An 18,441-nucleotide genomic window follows, 5' to 3' on the forward strand; every position below is an offset into this window, starting at 1 on the left:
TGGTGAACTCCATCAAATTGTTAGTTCTTGTTAGTGCCAAAAAAAAAAGCCTGAAAGAGATAAATGGACCCTTAGCTGTGAAAAATTGCCTTCTGAATTAACCTCTTCTTGACATATCCAGGATGTAAGTGCAGTCTTTTTCTCTAAGACAAAAAAAAAAATTAAGTTTTCTTCTTGGAATTGGATTGAGGTTATTATCTCACAATCATCAGGGGAGGTTCTTACCACAGAGCAGGAAATGAAAGCCACCTGGGACCTCTTAGAAATGGCCCTCTTGTCCCCATGAGCAAATAGACGAGGAGAAGAAAGATTCCAGTAACGGACAGCACTGAGAATGCTTTCTCGAGTACTCTACTTATCTAAATTGGCACATGATGACTGACCACCATCAGGAGTTAAGAGAGATACTGACTCATCCATTAGGCCCCACCTCACAGCCCAAAGGTACCAGAAAGCAGACTTTTTCCCCTCTGTTGCCTCCCTCTCACCAAACTGAATCAGCAATTCAAGGAGCTCGGTTCCCATTCTGAAAGGTTATACTTTCTAAAGACCAGAGAGCAGCACTTAAGGAAATTCTAAGCCATCCACTGAAATGCAGCCAGGTGAAGGTTGCAGTTTGCCCCGTCAGCATTCCTGTATGATTTTCTTCTTTAAAAGAAAATGAACTCTTATGTGTATTATGCATATACAGCAATATGTATATGCACATATATACAGATATAGGAATAAACAGCTATAGATACATGTATGTTCATATAAATGTGTACATATGCACACGTATATAGCTTCTCGATATCTCAGTGTTTTTTAGATTTGCTTTCATTATTTTATGTGTGTGTGTGTGTGTGTGTGTGTGTGTGTTAGTTTGCATGTATAGATATGTGCCATGTACATGCCTTGTACTCAAAGAGGTCAAATAAGATCATTGGATTCCCTGGAAGCGGAGTTACAGATGGTTGTGAACCACTGTGAGGGTGAGGGGAGCTAAACTCCTCTGCGAGAGCAACATGGGCTCTGAACCATTGAGCCGTCTCCCTAGTCCCTCAATTCCTCATTTATAATAGCTGATTTCTTCCTCTTAGCTAAATATTTGTTTGAAAGAGGTTTGGCCTGAGGCCCTAAGGTAAACACTACATTAATTAACCTTTAAAACAGAAATAAATATGTTCTTACATAGCCATTGAATGGGGAGGGGTGGGCAGACAGATGCACGTGAATATATATTGGAAAGGAGCAAAAAGAGAAGAGGCAATGATGGAAATTTTAAAGCACCAGTCAGGGTGATAAGCACATCTTTCGTAAGACACGTAACAGGAAGATCACACTCGATCAGGCATCGTCTTATGCGATAAGTGTTTCTGTGCATTGTGGGATATTTAGCAGCATCCCAAACTTCTGCTTAGTAGGCTCCAATTGCACTCCAGTACCCAAGACGTGACAACCAAAAGCATCTCCAGACCTCACAAACGTCCCAGGGAGCATTGAGAACCACTCTACCAGGCCTGTTCAAGGTGCCTGCCTTGGGTTGTAACTCTATCATATACCTTAATGGTTCCCAAACACCTGATGTGTTGAAAATAGCAATTAGCAGACTGCCTCCCTTTCTATTGTTGGCCTTCTCTTGTTAGGCTTTTAGGGAGAGAGGAGGGCTTCAAGAGAAGGAGCTGCAGAGTCAGGTGAGTGATTGACGACAAACGTCTAAAGTAAGGGCTCTCAGACCCAGCAGAAAGAGCAAGGTCTCTACTCTTAAAGGTCTTCAAGGGAGGAGATCTTTCACCAAGAGGAAGCAGGCTTAGTTAACACATAATCTATGCAACCATGAATAAGGTAGAAAAGCTGGTCATACAAGACGTAAGCAAAATGAAAAGGGACACACTTCTCTGTGTGAGAGTAGAGCTTGTGTTAACGTGTGGCACATGGGATGTGACATTGATCAAGCCGTCTTTGACGTCTTTGGGTGTCGAGGGATGGAGCAGGAACTGACTGTGTTCCCACACTGCTTGTAGCCATCCCTGCGACATGTTGATTCTGAGCGCTCGGGAGCTGATGAATTCTAGGCAAGCAAAACAACTATGAGAATCTCTAGTTCTTTATTCTTGGTCATTCTCCTTTAGATTCCCACCACTAAGCAGACATCCAATCTTTCAGGAAGCTTTCAAAGGGGAAAAAAAAAGGAGCCTCTAACATTTATCTCTCCACGGTATCCATAAACAACAGATATAAGGGAGAAATCAAGATGCAGTAAGAAAATCTGAGTTTTGCGTTCAGAGGAAACTACAGGAGAAGGTCCCTATCGGCATGCTCTTCCTTGGAGAGGCTTCTAAGTAATTATCACCAAGGTGTTTCCTCACTGTCCTGGTTGAAAACAAGGAGATGAGAACTGAGTGGGAAGCATTGTTTTTTGTTTCGTTCTCACAAACATCCTGGTGTATCATTAGACTGAAGACTCCTGGTAATGTGACTTCTACCCTAAGCCTGGAGAGATTTCATAAACATTCATTAGAAAATACTGTGATGGTCAGCAAGCCTCCAGCCTCATATTAGTCTAAAAAAATTCATGTGACTCATATAGAATTGCCTTATCTTCTTCCCTTTCTTCAGAGGGAAACAATACCCAACACATGTCCTGATTCGCCAGGATGACACTGGCCAGGTAGACTAAGAACTGAATCAAAAAGAGGCAGACAGGAAGGAATGAGTGTTTGCTGAGTATGCTACTTTTGTTTCTTAGTTAATGCCCAGGCCTTTGCATTTTAAAAAAAAAATACATGTTTATTTTCTTGTTAGAGAGTGGTAGGGTCTGCGTGTACCGCGGTGCCCCTGTGAGGTCAGAGGACAGCCTTCAGGAGTCAGTTCTTCCTTCCTCCCTAGGACCATAAAGATTGAAGTCCGTCATCAGGACTTGGCAGGAAGCACCTTCACTCTCTGCGCGCCACTCTCAAGCTTGGAATTTTTATCTATCCCGTTCACTTTCTAGGAAATTGAAACCCATGCACATAGCTATACATACTCCCAAATTGGTGTCTTCAAAGCCAGACTTCCTCTGGCTCTCATGTCAGGAACCTTTGTATCACACTTGACTGAGATCTAACCAAGATCACCAGTATCCTGCCTTCACCTCCCAACTCAGTTCAACCCCTTACATTGGTGGGTTTCCAGTTACCTGGGTCCTAACAATGGTGACACCTCTCTCTCTGTCTCTCTCTCTGTCTCTCTCTCTGTCTCTCTCTCTGTCTCTCTCTCTCTCTCTCTCTCTCTGTCTCTCTCTCTCTCTCTCTCTCTCTCTCTCTCTCTCTCTCTGTCTCTCTCTGTCTCTCTCTGTCTCTCTCTCTCTCTCTCTGTCTCTCTCTGTCTCTCTCTCTGTCTCTCTCTCTGTCTCTCTCTCTGTCTCTCTCTCTCTCTCTCTCTCTCTCTCTCTCTCTCTCTCTCTCTCTCTCTCTCTCTCTCTCTCTCTCTCTCTCTCTCTCTCTCTCTCTCTCTCTCTCTCTCTCTCTCTCTCTCTCTCTCTCTCTCTCTCTCTCTCTCTCTCTCTCTCTCTCTCTCTCTCTCTCTCTCTCTCTCTCTCTCTCTCCCTCTCTCTCTCTCTGTGTGTGTGTGTGTGTGTGCGTGTGTGTGTGTTTGTGTGTGTGTGTTTTTTTCTGGGCTCTCTCTCTCTCTCTCTGTTTCTCTCTTCTCTCTCTCTCTGTCTCTGTCTCTCTGTGTCTCTATCTCTCTCTCTCTCTCTCTCTCACTCTCAATTCTGGAAGTTCTCCCTTTTAAATATTTTCAGGACCTCATCGTCTCTCACTTTCTCAGCAACAACCACCTCCTCATCCATACTACTGACAACTAACCTCCATGCTTCTCTCTCCAGTGCAGTCTCCCATCCAAGTAGTAAACAGTCCTGACCCTGCTTAGCTCCTGAAAGTGATATAGCAATAGTCCCCACCCCACCCCCATCCATAAACCTTCCCATGTCCAAGGTCCTATACAGTCCTGCTACCTATGTTTCCCATATTTATTGCCTCTTTCCTCCTTACTCTTTCTTCTTTTACCTCAAGATTTTTAAGTACCCTGTTCCCTAGGGAGCATATTTTTATTCTCTGTACTCATCCATTGTCACAAACAACATTTGTTTAAAAGACATCATCTCCAGGACAATGTTGTGGGCCCTCAATCCTGGTAATCTATTATGCTTTTTATGAAATATTTTTCATATAGAAATAGATATGTGCTTATACACATATGCTTGTTAAATGTATAATATACATGTAACTAGGTGTGTGTGCATATACAAACATACACACATGGACATATATGTATATTTACTAATGCAGGAGCTGGCAAAGTATGGTCTAAAGTCCATCTAGCCTGACCTGTATTTTTATGAATGCAAAATAAGAATGTTTTACACACACACACACACACACACACACACACACACACACACAGAACAGAAGTGTTATGCAGCATAAATAAGGGGGAAATAAGTGAATGAATAACATAGAGCATATGTAGACTATAAACCTGTAACATTTTATATCAGACCTTTCACAAAACAACCGCCCTGCCCTGTGTATCGAGCACTGTTTCCTGCTAGAATGTCAACCTCTCCAATTTTACTATCATATCCATACCATGTAGAATAGTTCCTGGTACAGTGAGTATGCTAAATGAACAGTTTAATGTGCACGCATGAATGAATGAAGACAAAGATGAGTCTCAGTGATTAGTCTAGGGTCACACAGGAAGTTGGCAGATGAAGCAGAATTCAAGCCTACATTTCTTTTCATTCCACAGTGGGGTCCCGAGAGGCTCCGTAGCCTTTGAATCTCCTTCATTTCTACCCAGGTTCCCCTTTACACCCTGTGTCTAACACACACATTGGGAGGAAAATCCTTAAGTGGGTAGTGAAAGGAGACAAAGATAGGATGTGTTATGGAAAGCCGTGAGTGGGCTTTTCCTCTCAAGAATGGGCCTAGGCCTGCTACCTGCCACATTCAACTGGCTTTCAAAACCACTGTCTTTTCTAGCTTCACCTAACGTCAAATGAAACAAGACAGGTGTTGTTATTCTCGCTGTGCTCATTTCGAAACTGAGGTTTGTGGAGGTTAAAGAATTTGACTATAATGTGTAGCAAAGACTACAGCGTCCAGATCTACTGCTCTTAGTCATTTCCCACCCTACCAGAGTAGAGCGGCACAACTTCATAATCCAGCACACATTTTACAATTCGGCTGAGGAGAAGATGGGACCTGGAGGAAATGTTTTTAATGGCAGCCATCGTCTAAGAAACCAGGGGTACTATAATTCACTTGAAGTTGTATGATGTTCAAGAAAACTCCCTCAGCTACAAATGACCTACAAATGCCCAGAGACGGCATCAACATCAGACCCGGAGTTAAAGCAATGAACAGAATGGCCAAGGCAATCACACCCTTGGATTTTTAAAGGTGAGACGGTGGCCTAAGAGTCTGGAGCAGCCAGGCCCATGGCCATCTTCAAGAAGGAGGCCAAGCGAACTGACAATTATGTCAGCCGACATGAATATCCACAGCTGGTATCTCTTGGACCAGCTGTTATGTCAGATCAGGAGTCCTCCGAGGCCGCTGACTTTCGAGTTCAGTGTGGCTGGCAAAGACTACACGTGTTTCACGACTGGAAGAGCCAGCCTTGCTGACTGCAGCTGTCAGGGTCTGTGGAATCATGCAGAGCAGAGGCTCCTGGAGTTCATCCAAATGCTGATATGAGTTCAGAGAATGTGTAACAGTCCACAAGTGTCTCTCTCTGCCAGTTCCTTTGTGCCTCATCAGGCTATACGCACCTACTATCACACCACAGAAAATGAGACTGTTAGACTAGGATTTTGTCCACTTGTCCATCTCTTTGCCCTACTCAGAAAAGGACATGGTGCTCAAGGAGCTTAAAACGGTGTCGTTTCTGATGTTAGAACGTACAAGGGTCAGATGCGGTGCCACACGCCTTTAATCTCAGCACTCAGGAGGCTGAGGCCAGCAGATATCCGCGAGTCCTAGACCAGCATGGTCTTCACAGGGAGTCTCATACAGCAGGACAGTCAACTGCTACACAGTGAGACTATGTCTGGGCTTTTTTTAGGGATGGAGGTTGTTTGAGACAGGGTTTCTCTGTGCGTGGCCCTGGCTGTCCTGGAATTCACTCTGTAGACCAGACTGGCCTCAAACTCACATCCCTCCCTCCCTGATTTTGAAACCACATTGTTTGTACCTCAGGCTAGCCTCAAAGCTTCGGTCTTCCTGCCTCAGCCTCCAGAGCTCTGCAATCAAGCCTGTGCAGCCACCCTCAGCCTAGAGAGGCTCTTTATGAAATAAATTAGTCCAGTTTGTGTGGAAGCAACCTTAGCCATTGCAGCAAAGAAAAGGAGGCCAAGAGCAAATGCTTCACAAACGTTGCTACTTAGCCTTCTCATCCCTGTGACAAGTGAGCAAAGGATGTGTGGGGTTCACGGCTTGAGGAGATGTAGTCTGTAACGTCAAGGAGGGATAGAAGCAGGAGCAGCGTGCAGCAGCTGATAACACTGAAGACAGAGAGAGAGGGGGATGGGGAGAGAGAGAGAGAGAGAGAGAGAGAGAGAGAGAGAGAGAGAGAGAGAGAGAGAGATGGTACCCTGTGAGCTCTTTCATTTTTCTGTCTCTATTCGGTCTGGGTCCTCAGTCCTTGCTATACTGGGTCTCTTCGTCTCAGTTAAATCTCCCCAGAATAACCCTCCCGAACAAGCCCGACAGTTTGCTCTATTAATGTCCTGGAGACTGATTTAATCCAATGTCATCAAAATTAACCTTGATATCTGAGAAGTCCCTGTGTAAAACTAAATAAAATAAAAGTAAGCAGACTTGGATTAAGAACTGTTCAAGTCAAGAATACCCTTAGGAGGGGATAGGAAGGCAAAGTTTAGAACAGAGGCAGAAGGAATACCCATTCAGAGCCTGCCCCACATGTGGCCCATACATACACACCCACCCAATTAGATAAGATGGATGAAGCAAAGAAGTGCAGGCTGACAGGAACCAGATGTAGATCTCTCCTGAGAGACACAGCCAGAATATGGCAAATACATAGGTGAATGCCAGCAGCAAACCACTGAACTGAGAACGGGACCCCCGTTGAAGGAATCAGAGAAAGGACTGAAAGAGCTGAAGGGGCTCGAGACCCCATATGAACAACAATGCCAACCAACCAGAGCTTCCAGGGACTAAGCCACTACCCAAAGACTATACATGGACTGACCCTGGATTCTGACCTCATAGGTAGCAATGAATATCCTAGTAAGAGCACCAGTAGAAGGGGAAGCCCTTGGTCCTGCCAAGACTGAACCCCCAGTGAACGTGATTGTTGGGGGGAGGGCGATAATGGGGGAGGATGGGGAGGGGAAGCCCATATAGAAGGGGAGGGGCAGGGGTTAGGGGGATGTTGGCCTGGAAACCAGAAAAGGGAATAACAATTGAAATGTAAATAAGAAATACCCAATTTAATAAAATGGGGGGAAAAAAAGAACTGTTCAAGTGTTGGAAACCTCCAGTGCATTAGGTACCTGATGTGAAACTGGGAGGCTTGGCCATGCCACATACTTGGCAGATGTCTCACTCCTAAGTCTGCATATGAGAAAGATCCATCTGAGACCCCTGTGTGTACCGCAGTCAGCATTAAGAAATCTATCCTTTTTTTTCACGTCAGGCTTGAGAAAGAGATCCAAGATCTTGAAAAGGCAGAACTGCAAATCTCAGCCAATGAAGAGGCAATTCTAAAGAAGCTGAAGTCTATTGAGAGGACCACAGAAGACATAATAAGAGTGAGTGTACCTCAGCTTGAAACTACGATTCCCTCAGAAGAACCCACAAACACTATACTTCATAATTCTCCAAAGTATTTCTATACGTGTGTTTTTATTTTAATTTAAACTAAGTTCATCGTGGAAATCTTTTATCTTTCAGTCTGTGAAGGTGGAAAAGGAAGAAATCCCAGAAGGTATGTTTTTAAGAAGCCTGTTTCAGGTCGAAGCGAGGTAATTTTCATAAAATCACTGGCCTTGTTTCACCATTATAAATATCTTACATGTATTTTGAATTCATACCAACTTTACAGAGTCAATCAAGGACATCTATGCTAATATCCCTGACCTTCCAAGTTCCTACATACCTTCCCGATTAAGAAAGGAAAGAAATGAAGAGTCAGATGATGAACAAAACAGAAAAGGTATGTGAGAACCTGCGGTCAACAGCATGTTCATTTCAGGTGCCTTTAAGATGTGTGTGTGTGTGTGTGTGTGTGTGTGTGTGTGTGTGTGTGTGTGTGTGTGTGTCTGTGTGTGTGTGTCTGTAGTATGTATATATGTATGTATGTATTGTATATGTTCTCTGTGTGTTGTATGTTATATATTATGTATGTATCGTATGTATTATGTATGTATGTGTGTGTACTGTCTGATTATGTTTGTATTTATTTATCTGTTATGTATGTATAAACTGTATGTCTTATTATTTATTGTATGTCTTATGTATGTATTGTATGTGTTATGTATGTATTGTATGTGTTCTATGTATTTTGTATGTTATGAATGCATTATGTATGCATTGTATTATTGTGTATGTGTTGTATGCATTATGTATATATGTGTGTATGTGTATGTGTGTGGTGTGTGTGACTGTGGATGCACATGGGCCACAGTATTTATATAGATGTCAAAGAACAACTTTCAAGGGCCAGTTCTCCCTTCCTCCTTTGTTTGAGGCAGGGGTTCTCTTGTGTCTGCCCATGTACAGCATACTGCAGGCTATCTCCTGCTATCAATCCAATTCTCCTATCTCTGCAGGTAGATATCATCATATATGGCTTACTTTTTTTTAAATGTTGGCTTCTCAGATTGAACTCGAGTCCTCAGATAGCAAATGTTTTTACCCACTAAGCCATATCCTTGGCCCCCTCAATTTCAGGTTTTATTATAGTAAATCCTCACAACTTGGTTATGCTTCCACTTTAGGCAAAGGCCCATTGAACAAAGTTCCAGGGCTATGGCACAGACTGTAGGGCTCTCACAGTTAGGGATAATGAAGGGGAGCATTTATTCCATGCATTTTGCTCCTGACCGAAATAGCCAGGAACAAGGAAGATGAGGCCTGAGACAGGCAAGAAACGCTTTAAAACTTCTCTGCTCAAAAATCTCGTCCAGTAGATATTGAGTAACTAAAATATTTTTTAAGTGGAAAAATGTCTTCTAGGGACGGTTAGGCATTATTTATCTTCACGGGATAATGATTTTCATAAAACAAATGCTTTAAAGCCTCTGGGAAAGTGAAGGTTTGGCCACAGAGGGAAACGTTGGATTTTAGAATTGAAGAAGAAGCTATTCTGTCTGCAGGGAGCAGCCTGTATTCACTCAACAGGCATTTAGTGAATAAATCCTATACCCCACTCTCACTTAGGTCATGGTAGGTATTCACCAAATTAACCATTTAGGGAGTATGATGCAGAAAACTGGGGCAGAGATGTGAGGCAGGGATCTTGCAGATTTAATTGGCTACCCAGGGAAAACTACAAGACATCAGGCAACGGAGGAGACAAGAAATGCAAGATGAGCTATAGGAAAATAAACCAAATGCAAGCTCTGATGCATTCCAGCCCTACAAAGAATGCTGTTCCCTCACCTGTTAAAATTCCAGCCGTGGAGCTCCTGCCTGGGCCATGAGACAGACTTCAACCCTCTGCACCTCCCATCCCCTCCATCCCCTGCCCCCGCCTTCGCCAGTCACCTCCGGTACAGTTCACATTGCTCTATGTTAAGCCATCCATCTACTTAAAAGTGGTATTAAATTAGGACGATAAAAAGGAGGTGGCTGGAGGGAGGGGTCAGCAATTAAGACCAATGGCTGTTCTTGCAGATGACCCGGGTTCAATTCCCAGCAGCCACGTGACAGCTCACAAATATCTGTGGCCCAAGTTCCAGGGGATCGGAAGCCCTTCTCTAGCTTCCTCGGGGACCTGGCATATAAATGGTGCACAGATATACATAAATAATGGCAAAATAGCCATACACATAAAATAAAGGGGTTTTTTTCTTTAATTTTTAAAAAGAGACAGGACCGGGATTCTCCACTACTAGTGCCAGCCACGTCTTAGCTTCCTCCACACGGCGAAGACCTTAGAGTACTTTGCAGCGTCAGAGGACAGCTGAGCTCCCAACAGCGTGTAGCTAAACAAATTACACACGTTACCTGTTGCAGCCTACACTGTGGGGTTCTTCCTAAGTAAAGAGGGGAGAGGTTCTCCTTAATAAGTAAACGAAAGGGTGTGAGTCTGGCTGGTCACTTCTCTTGAATGGAGAGAGGTATCTTTTGGTTCCCTGTGAAAATACCAACTCCGTGGATCATTTCTCCTACTGACTCCTTCAAACTATTTTTCCAAGATGCTACACTTCCTAAGGCACCATGTTACACAGAGTCGGTTGTCTCAGAATTAGTTGGTAAAACCAGAAAAAAAATTAAAGATGGATGGAGTGTGTGTCTGTGTGTGTGGTGTGGGGGGGGGGTGTGTGTGTGTGTGTGTGTGGGAGAGAGAGGGAGAGAGAGAGAGAGGGTGTGTGTGGGAGAGAGAGCGTGTGTGGTGTGTGTGTGTGTGTGTGTGTGGTGTGTGATGTGTGTGTGTGATGTGTGTGTGTGTGATGTGTGTGTGTGTGTGTGTGTGTGATGTGTGTGTGTGTGTGTGGTTGTGTGTGGTGAGGTGTGTGTGGGTGGAGGGGAGTGTGTGTGTGTGTGTGCTGTGTCTTGTGTCTGTGTGTGTGTGTGTGTGTGTGTGTGTGTGTGTGTGTGTGTGTGTGTGGGTGTGCGGGTGTGGGGTGTGTGTGTGTGTGTGTGTGTGTGTGTGTGGGTGTGTGTACCACATTCATTCAGGTGCCCTCCAAGGGCCAGAAGGATTCCCTGGATGTGGAGTTATAGAGGTTGTGGACCTCCTCACATGGGTGCCGGTAATGTAGCTCAGGCCTTCCTGTAGAGTCATCTCTCCAGCACCCAAATCAGGAGGATTGGGGGATGGTTGGAGGTTTTGTTGCTTTGGTTTGTTTTTCTTTTTTTTTATTGGATATTTTTCAAATGTTATCACCCTCCCAGTCTCCCCTCCTGAAACCCCCCCTATCCCATCCCCATCCCCCTGCTTCTCTGAGGGTGCTCCCCCACCCACCCCTACCTCCCCACCCTGGCCTTCTCCTACACTGGGGCATCCAGCCTTCACAGGACCAAGGGCCTCTCCTCCCACTGATGTCCAACAAGGCCATCCTCTGCTACATATGGGGTTTGTTTTTCTTTTTTGAGACAGGGTTTCTCTGTGTAGCCCTGGCTATCCTAGAACTTGCTCTGTAGATCAGGCTGGCCTTGAACTCACAGAGATTCACCTGCCTCTGCCTCCTGAGTGCTGGGATTAAAGGTGTGCGCCACCAGCACTGGGTTAGAAGTTTTTAAATGTCATATAAAAGACTATCAAAGGGTGTAAGAGTAAACAAATTCTTTTATAAGAGAAAAGGGGAGGCTAAACCGTGTGTTAAATTTGTCTTTTAACAGCTTTGTACGCCATGGAAATTAAAGTTGAAAAAGATTTGAAGACTGGAGAGAGCGTGGTTCTGTCTTCAATACCTCTCCCATCCGATGACTTTAAAAGCACCGGAATAAAGGTGTATGAGGACCGGCAGAAATCAGTCTACGCAGTCAGCTCCAATCAGAACACAGCCTACAATGGCACTGATGGCCTCGCACCAGTCGAAGTGGAAGATCTCCTGAGACAAGCCTCCGAGAGGAACTCTAAATCACCCACAGAGTACCATGAGCCCGTGTATGCCAATCCGTTTTGCAGGCCTATGACCCCACAGAGAGAAAGAGTAATAAGCCCTGGACCAAATTCTCAAGAAAGGATGGTAATGATGAAAGCTAACGGACTGGGCCACCATGAGAGCGAATCTGTGCACGGTATGACCGACGGGCTCTCCGAGAGGAGAAGCAACGGTCTGGCTCATACCAGCCCCACTCGGCCAACACCTCAGCCCCGATCAAAGGTTCAGCAAGTGGAAGAGATGGTCCACACCCAGCAAAAGAGGATGCCAAGTCCTTGGGAAGAATCCAGCATCAGGCAGAACGAATATGAAGTTTCTCCGAGGACGGAACTGAGCCCCAGCAGAGCGAGCCCTGGGAAATCAGGACCCCAGTGTTCTTCACCCATTTGCCAGGAGGAGGCAGACGTCAGATATAACATCGTTCATTCTCTGCCTCCTGATGTGGATGACACAGAACCTGTAACGATGATTTTCATGGGGTACCAGCAGGCAGATGAGAATGAGGAAGAAAAGAAGCTTCTGACGGGCTACGACGGGGTCATCCATGCCGAGCTGGTCGTGATTGATGACGAGGCGGAGGATGATGAAGGACAGGCTGAGAATCCATCCTACCATCCCGTAGCTCCCTGTAGTCAGGTTTATCAGCCAGCCAAACCAACCCCACTTCCTAGGAAGAGATCGGAAGTTAGCCCTCATGAAAACACAAACCATAAATCTCCCCACAAAAATTCCATATCTCTGAAAGAGCAAGAAGAGCGCTTAGGCACCCCTGCCCGGCACTCTCCCCTGGGTGTTCCAGGAGCTGGAGATGGGACTGAGGATCCTTCTTTAACAGGTAATAAAAATGACAAGGCATGCCACTGCTGCTTACTCATGTGACAGTCTTCTCTGTTAATGAATGCTCTGACTTGCAGCGCCTGTGACCACCTCAGAAACTAATACGCACTGGACAGCTTTTATTAACGCTGATCCGAATTATTATCAGCCCAGCAAAGTAAGTCACACCAAACGATAACAAAAGCGGAAACTCCGTCTTGCTTGGTTTTAATATTGCATTTGGCTGCCTTTAGCTACTGGAAATGTGTCTTCTGGGAGGGAGCAATACCATATGTGAAAAAATTGGGGTCGCTAATGAATGTGCTGATCATCAGAAACAGACTTTTCGCAGCAGAATCCAATGACAACTACTGTCCTGTGCCTCTCTGTGACTTACATTTTACACATAAGTTAACAAGTAGCCTTAATTTTACAAGGAAATAGAAGACACATGCTATTTTCTTTGCCTTTTATTGCTCTGCTATATATCCTTTCTCTACACTTTTATAGGTTTATTAACTTTGGTTCTTTAATTTTCTACACTTTAAAAATTTTATCTTGCATCATCTACGACTCAATTTTTCATGGTCTTCTCCAACTTGGTGTAGTTTTTTTTTTCTCTTTTCTATATAGCTGCATTTCACAATCTCTGTGACTTTTTATGGCTTTGTATCTAGAGCTATTTTAACATTGAATGAAAAGTAACTGTAACACTTTTTCTACAAGCTGACAGCTCCTCGATTTCAAATTCCTTCTTATCGCTCAGATATAGAGAACTGTTCTCATTTATAGAAAAAATGAATAAGAATCTGACAAAAACAATTAAAATATCTGGGTTTATCTTAGCTAAAATCTAAGTCAAATTACACAAATGCACAGGTTCTAAACGTTAGCAATGGAAAGTAATTTTAAATGTTGCTAATTGAAGAATAACCATTAAAAAGCAATAGCTATTAAGTACCGGTCATCCAAGCAAGTAGAGCCTGGTAGGTTTGTAGCAGTGTGTCAGGACCTGTACAATCCAAGATACTTCTTCCTCATAAGCCCAACCTTGTTTTGCTAATAACACCATGATAAGAATATTCTTCCATTCTTTTAAATCCTTAAGTTAGGTGAGCCCATCATAAGTTTAATCAGGATATCTGAAGAATTTCTATGCTCTTGGGAAATGTTCCCTCATGTGTCTGCCTCAGAATCTGGAGTAATGTTCCCCCACAACGGGGAGCTGCAGATACTCAGTTCCTTTCCTTTTGGAGAATTGGCTTTGTTTGCTGGACAAACGTTTCCTTTGAATTTTAAGAAATGTTCGTTCTTAAAACAATGCGTGTAAACATAGAGAAAGGGATCGCTCTATTTATGGTCTGAAATATTGGCACAACCCCACTGTAAAGGAAAACAAAAACAAAAACTCCCTGTTTTGATGCTGGATTCTAGCCAGCTCCTTCAAACACCCCCTACCCCTTCTTCCCTAACCACATTAACACATTTACCCCAAGAAAATGACAGGAAGTGACTAACATTTCCAGACAACACTAATCATGCTACTGAAATAAAATTGTGAAAACAGGAAAACCTATTCCACAGTAACAATACAAAGTCTTGTGATATCAAACTAAGTATCTTGTGAAGAGAATGCTTCAAATTCCTTACCCTTCACTGTGATATTCTAATACATCTCTGCCTTCCAATACATCACAGAGATTACAGCGTAGTTTGAATGAGTTTTAAAAATAAAGACAATCAGATTTTATCAATGCTTTCAGGGGCCGACTATGTACACTGAGAACATAACTACCTATGTACTTCCATTTCATAAGTACATTCTCAACTTCAAATACACACATACATGCATACATACGTACATACATGCATGCATACATACATACATACACATATACATAGAGAGAGAGAGAAATGCAACAATTCTTAAAGACCCACAATTTAAGTCAATCCTTTATTATAGTTCAGAATTCCTATTAAATACTAATGGTTATGGTAGCCTCAATTAGGAATTGTCTGTTTTCATTTGTTGTAAATATGCTCATCAAAATCTATCTCAAGAGCCATGCTTAGGAATGGGGAAGATAGCCCAATGGGTAAGAGCACTTATTCTACAAAATAGGGACATGAGTTTGAATTCCAACCACCCATATAAAAAATGTCTGTAACACCACCATTGCAGGACCAGACATAGGCAGATCCAGCAGTCTACTGGCCACCCAGTCTAGCCTCAAGGATAAGTTTCTGCTTCAAGGAAAGACTCTGTTCCCAGGCAACAAGGCATGGTTACTAGATAAGGCCACCTGATGTCCTGCTTTGGCCTCCTGTGTGCAGCATACATTCAGTTCGTGCATCAAACACACACACACACGCACAGAGAGAGAGAGAGAGAGAGAGAGAGAGAGAGAGAGATTCTCACTTGAAAAAAAAATGGATGCAAGTGGAAACTAGTCCAGCACGGATAGTCTAACAACAGTATATTTTAGTAAAATTTTGAACACTGTGAAACACGACAGAAATGTTTAGGTAATCTTATGTCTATCTGCTTGTCTAAGCATGATATGGCCCGGACACACCCACTATTACATGGCTTCAGTAAGCTTCCCATGAGATCACAGTACCCCCAACAGCAGCGACTACACGGCTTGCTTTCTTTGACAGACCTCACACACCCATTCTTGTTCCGGCTCAGCTCTGTGAGATGCAGATACTAAGCTCTTGATGTCGGGGAGATATCAATGGTACTTTGGGATGAAGAGGCAGAATAGCTTAAGCTCTGGAACGTTCACACACAATTGATTCAGAAACGGCCAGTAGGGATCAAGGGAGACGGAGCGTGAAACACAAATCCCTCTCCCACCAAGTTTAAGCAGCTAAAACTGAGTCTGAGTAGTTGGAGGAAATCAAGACTGGGATCAGAGAGGAGCAGAAAAGAGGGGTCAAGAGGAGAACTGAGGGCACACTATTCGGGGGAGCATTCTTGTACTGACTGGGCATGCTCTCCCTCCACACTTCTACCTGGAATTAATACTGCCAAAGGCTTGGAGAAAGGGATCCTAGCACTGACTTCACTGCATGGCCTTGGACCCGGGGAGGACTCTAAGGACTCTCAAGGCGGAGCATAACTGTAGGAAATAGGGTTTTATCCCTACCTTAAGACAGACCTTTAAGCAATCCCTTATCCCTGCTTGCTCTCGGCATTGGTAATGCAAGGGGCCACAAAACCCAAGAGCAGCCCCTCATGAAGCCTTGCCTCCTTGTTCTGCTGTGGGACTGCAGGTTCCTGCTCAGAGGTTACCGCCCAGAAGCTTCCAGCAACAGAGCCCACCCATCCTGCTGACTGAGCAAAGGAAATTCTCTCAAAACAGCCTGAACATAAAGGATTAGTCTTGGTCTTGCAGTTAGAAGTGACTTTCCTTGTCACTTTCTAGTGAAAGCGATGCTTTTAACCTCATCTCAGGGGGAGCATGGCAATGAAAATGACCTCATGACAGTGGCAAGTCCCGATGCCTTCTCATATTTTTGTAAAAGGCCTTCTGAAGATAGGACAATTGCTCTGGTTGATGGGTAATGAATGTTTGGCACAGAGATGGAAAAAAACATGTCTTCTTTTATTGTTTCATTGAGACAAAATTGTACAATTAGCTAAATGGCCACTTCTTTGGTCAATTTATACATAAATGTAATATTACATAATTAATATGATCATTTGCTCAATGCCTTGAAAGCATCTTACAACGTTTAGAACATGACAAGGCAGCTATACTCAAAGACCCTCAGTAAAAGTCATAGCACCAGAACGCCAAATGAGTACGATCAATTCCACCACATCTTGAAAGTGCTTCATCATCCGTAGAGCCCACTCAAAGATACACCTGCCATTCAAAAGCATAATTAGACACTAACGCTTAATTATTAGTTCATCTCATTTAATCTATAGATTTGTTCCTCATCGTTGCATATCCAAAGATCAGAGAGCCTTTAGACACCCAAGCTTAATGATAACATTTTTAATTTTAATCACGAATCATATTGTAAGTATGAGTATCTTTTTGTTCAGTGGTACAAAGCTAAGGATATGGACAAAAGATAGACATTGACGTAAAGGAATACATATATGTGTGTGTGTGTGTATATATATATATATATATACATACATATACATATATATGTGTGTGTGTGCTGATAGTGCACATGCACACCATCAGCCTGTACTGTGTTTGCTCTGCTCATTTCTCTGACCTTTGTAGACATAGGCTCCTCCCTGTTCTGAACCTACACCTGCCCTAAGTTAACCATAGTTCATTGTCTCTGCTGTCTCTTTACGCTACTAAAACAATGCTCACGCTGTTGGATAAAACCATCTGAGGTATGTCCTAAACTTTCCTGCCTTCTATGAAATGGTCATTTAGAGTAAAAACTGTGATTCTTTTATAACTTGCACTTTTTTTTTTTACTTTAATCTACAGCTTTAAGGATAAGAATGGCCAAGCTGGGGAAAAAGGTGATCTGAGAGCCATTGTGCCCACCAGAGTAACCTCTGAAGAAGAAGCCAAGAAATGCCTGAAAACGACTCTTCTGAATACTTTGATTTCTTGTTCTTAAAGTCCAAAACTATATAATTATACCCGTAGTAAGCCACATAAATAAATAGTAGTCATTATTTGTGGGGAGAAAATCCCCACCCCAAAAAAGCTGGGGACGACAAATGCTAACTTTTCCAGTTACTTGACATGACTCAGTGGGGTCAGGGGAACCAGTATATTTTTATTGTGTTGATACCAAAGCATTTCTAATAAGAGCTTGTTAAATTTAAGAATAAAGTTATTTAAAATACCTTGACTGTCTTAACTGATGTCGTAATGTAAGCTGATGCAAAATCATAAGAGGTGCATCCCAAGACATCCACCGTCACACTGACACACCGCACGCGCTCCTGCCAAGGATCGATTCAGTTGGCTCAGTTGAGACTCTAGAGAGCTTGCACACATCCACAAGGTGCATAGAACAACTGTGCTTCTGCTCTGCGTGTGCCCGGGTCGGTTATCTTGCTAAAGCACAAGATGTTCCAGAGGACAACAGGCTTATTCATTCTTCCTCAAGCCTCATCCTCTCTTTAACTCAGTTCGAGGTGCGATTAATGCTAACAGCTTAAGGGCGCTAGGAAAGAGCTGCCCAGATTCTGAAAGAGCACAGTCATGGTCCAGGTGAATAAGTTAGAATCTTCACATTAAAACTAGGAAGAAGGATTTGAGGGGGTGGGGGTTTCAGCTGGTAAAAGTGACTGATTTGCAAGCAAGAGCTCAACCCCCAGAGTCCATGTAAAAATGTTGTGCATGGTGGTGCTGGGGGGGGGAAGAGAGACACAGACAGACAGACAGACATGGGAGGATCCCTGGAGCTCATTGGTCTGTCAGCATGACCTAATTGGTGAGCTCCAGTCTAGAAAGGCCTTTCCAAAGGAGGTCAATGGTGTTCCTGAGGATAACACTCTAGATGGTTCTCCAGACACCACATACATATATTAGTGTGCATGCGCACGCACACACACACACACACACACACACACACACACACACACACACACACGACATGCATAACATGCCATTCATAACCATTCTTCCAAGACATTCAATCCTGATTTGAAAGAGAATAATTCTGTGCCAATGATTATCTTATCTCTCCTTCATCTAAGATCCTCAAGATGGATGCCACATGGGACTGGAGAGATTGCTCAACAGTTAAGAGAACTGCCTCCTCTTCCAAAGGACCTGGGTTCAATTCTCAGAACCCAC

General features: G+C 43.5%; 1 protein-coding gene across 1 annotated transcript in view; it reads left to right on the forward strand.

The window, feature by feature from the left end:
• The window catches only part of Palmd (palmdelphin), a 51,642-nt gene extending 34,154 nt beyond the window's left edge, over positions 1–17,488 (forward strand). Inside the window, exons 4-8 of the mRNA XM_032897417.1 lie at positions 7,693–7,807; positions 7,950–7,983; positions 8,101–8,211; positions 11,565–12,665; positions 17,116–17,488. Coding sequence (XP_032753308.1) covers positions 7,693–7,807; positions 7,950–7,983; positions 8,101–8,211; positions 11,565–12,665; positions 17,116–17,159 — 1,405 coding nt within the window. The 3' untranslated portion in view covers positions 17,160–17,488. The remainder of the gene's footprint in view (positions 1–7,692; positions 7,808–7,949; positions 7,984–8,100; positions 8,212–11,564; positions 12,666–17,115) is intronic.
• Positions 17,489–18,441: the final 953 nt, after the last annotated feature.

This window comes from Rattus rattus, chromosome 3 (genome assembly GCF_011064425.1).
Source record: "Rattus rattus isolate New Zealand chromosome 3, Rrattus_CSIRO_v1, whole genome shotgun sequence".
Taxonomy (NCBI): domain Eukaryota; kingdom Metazoa; phylum Chordata; class Mammalia; order Rodentia; family Muridae; genus Rattus; species Rattus rattus.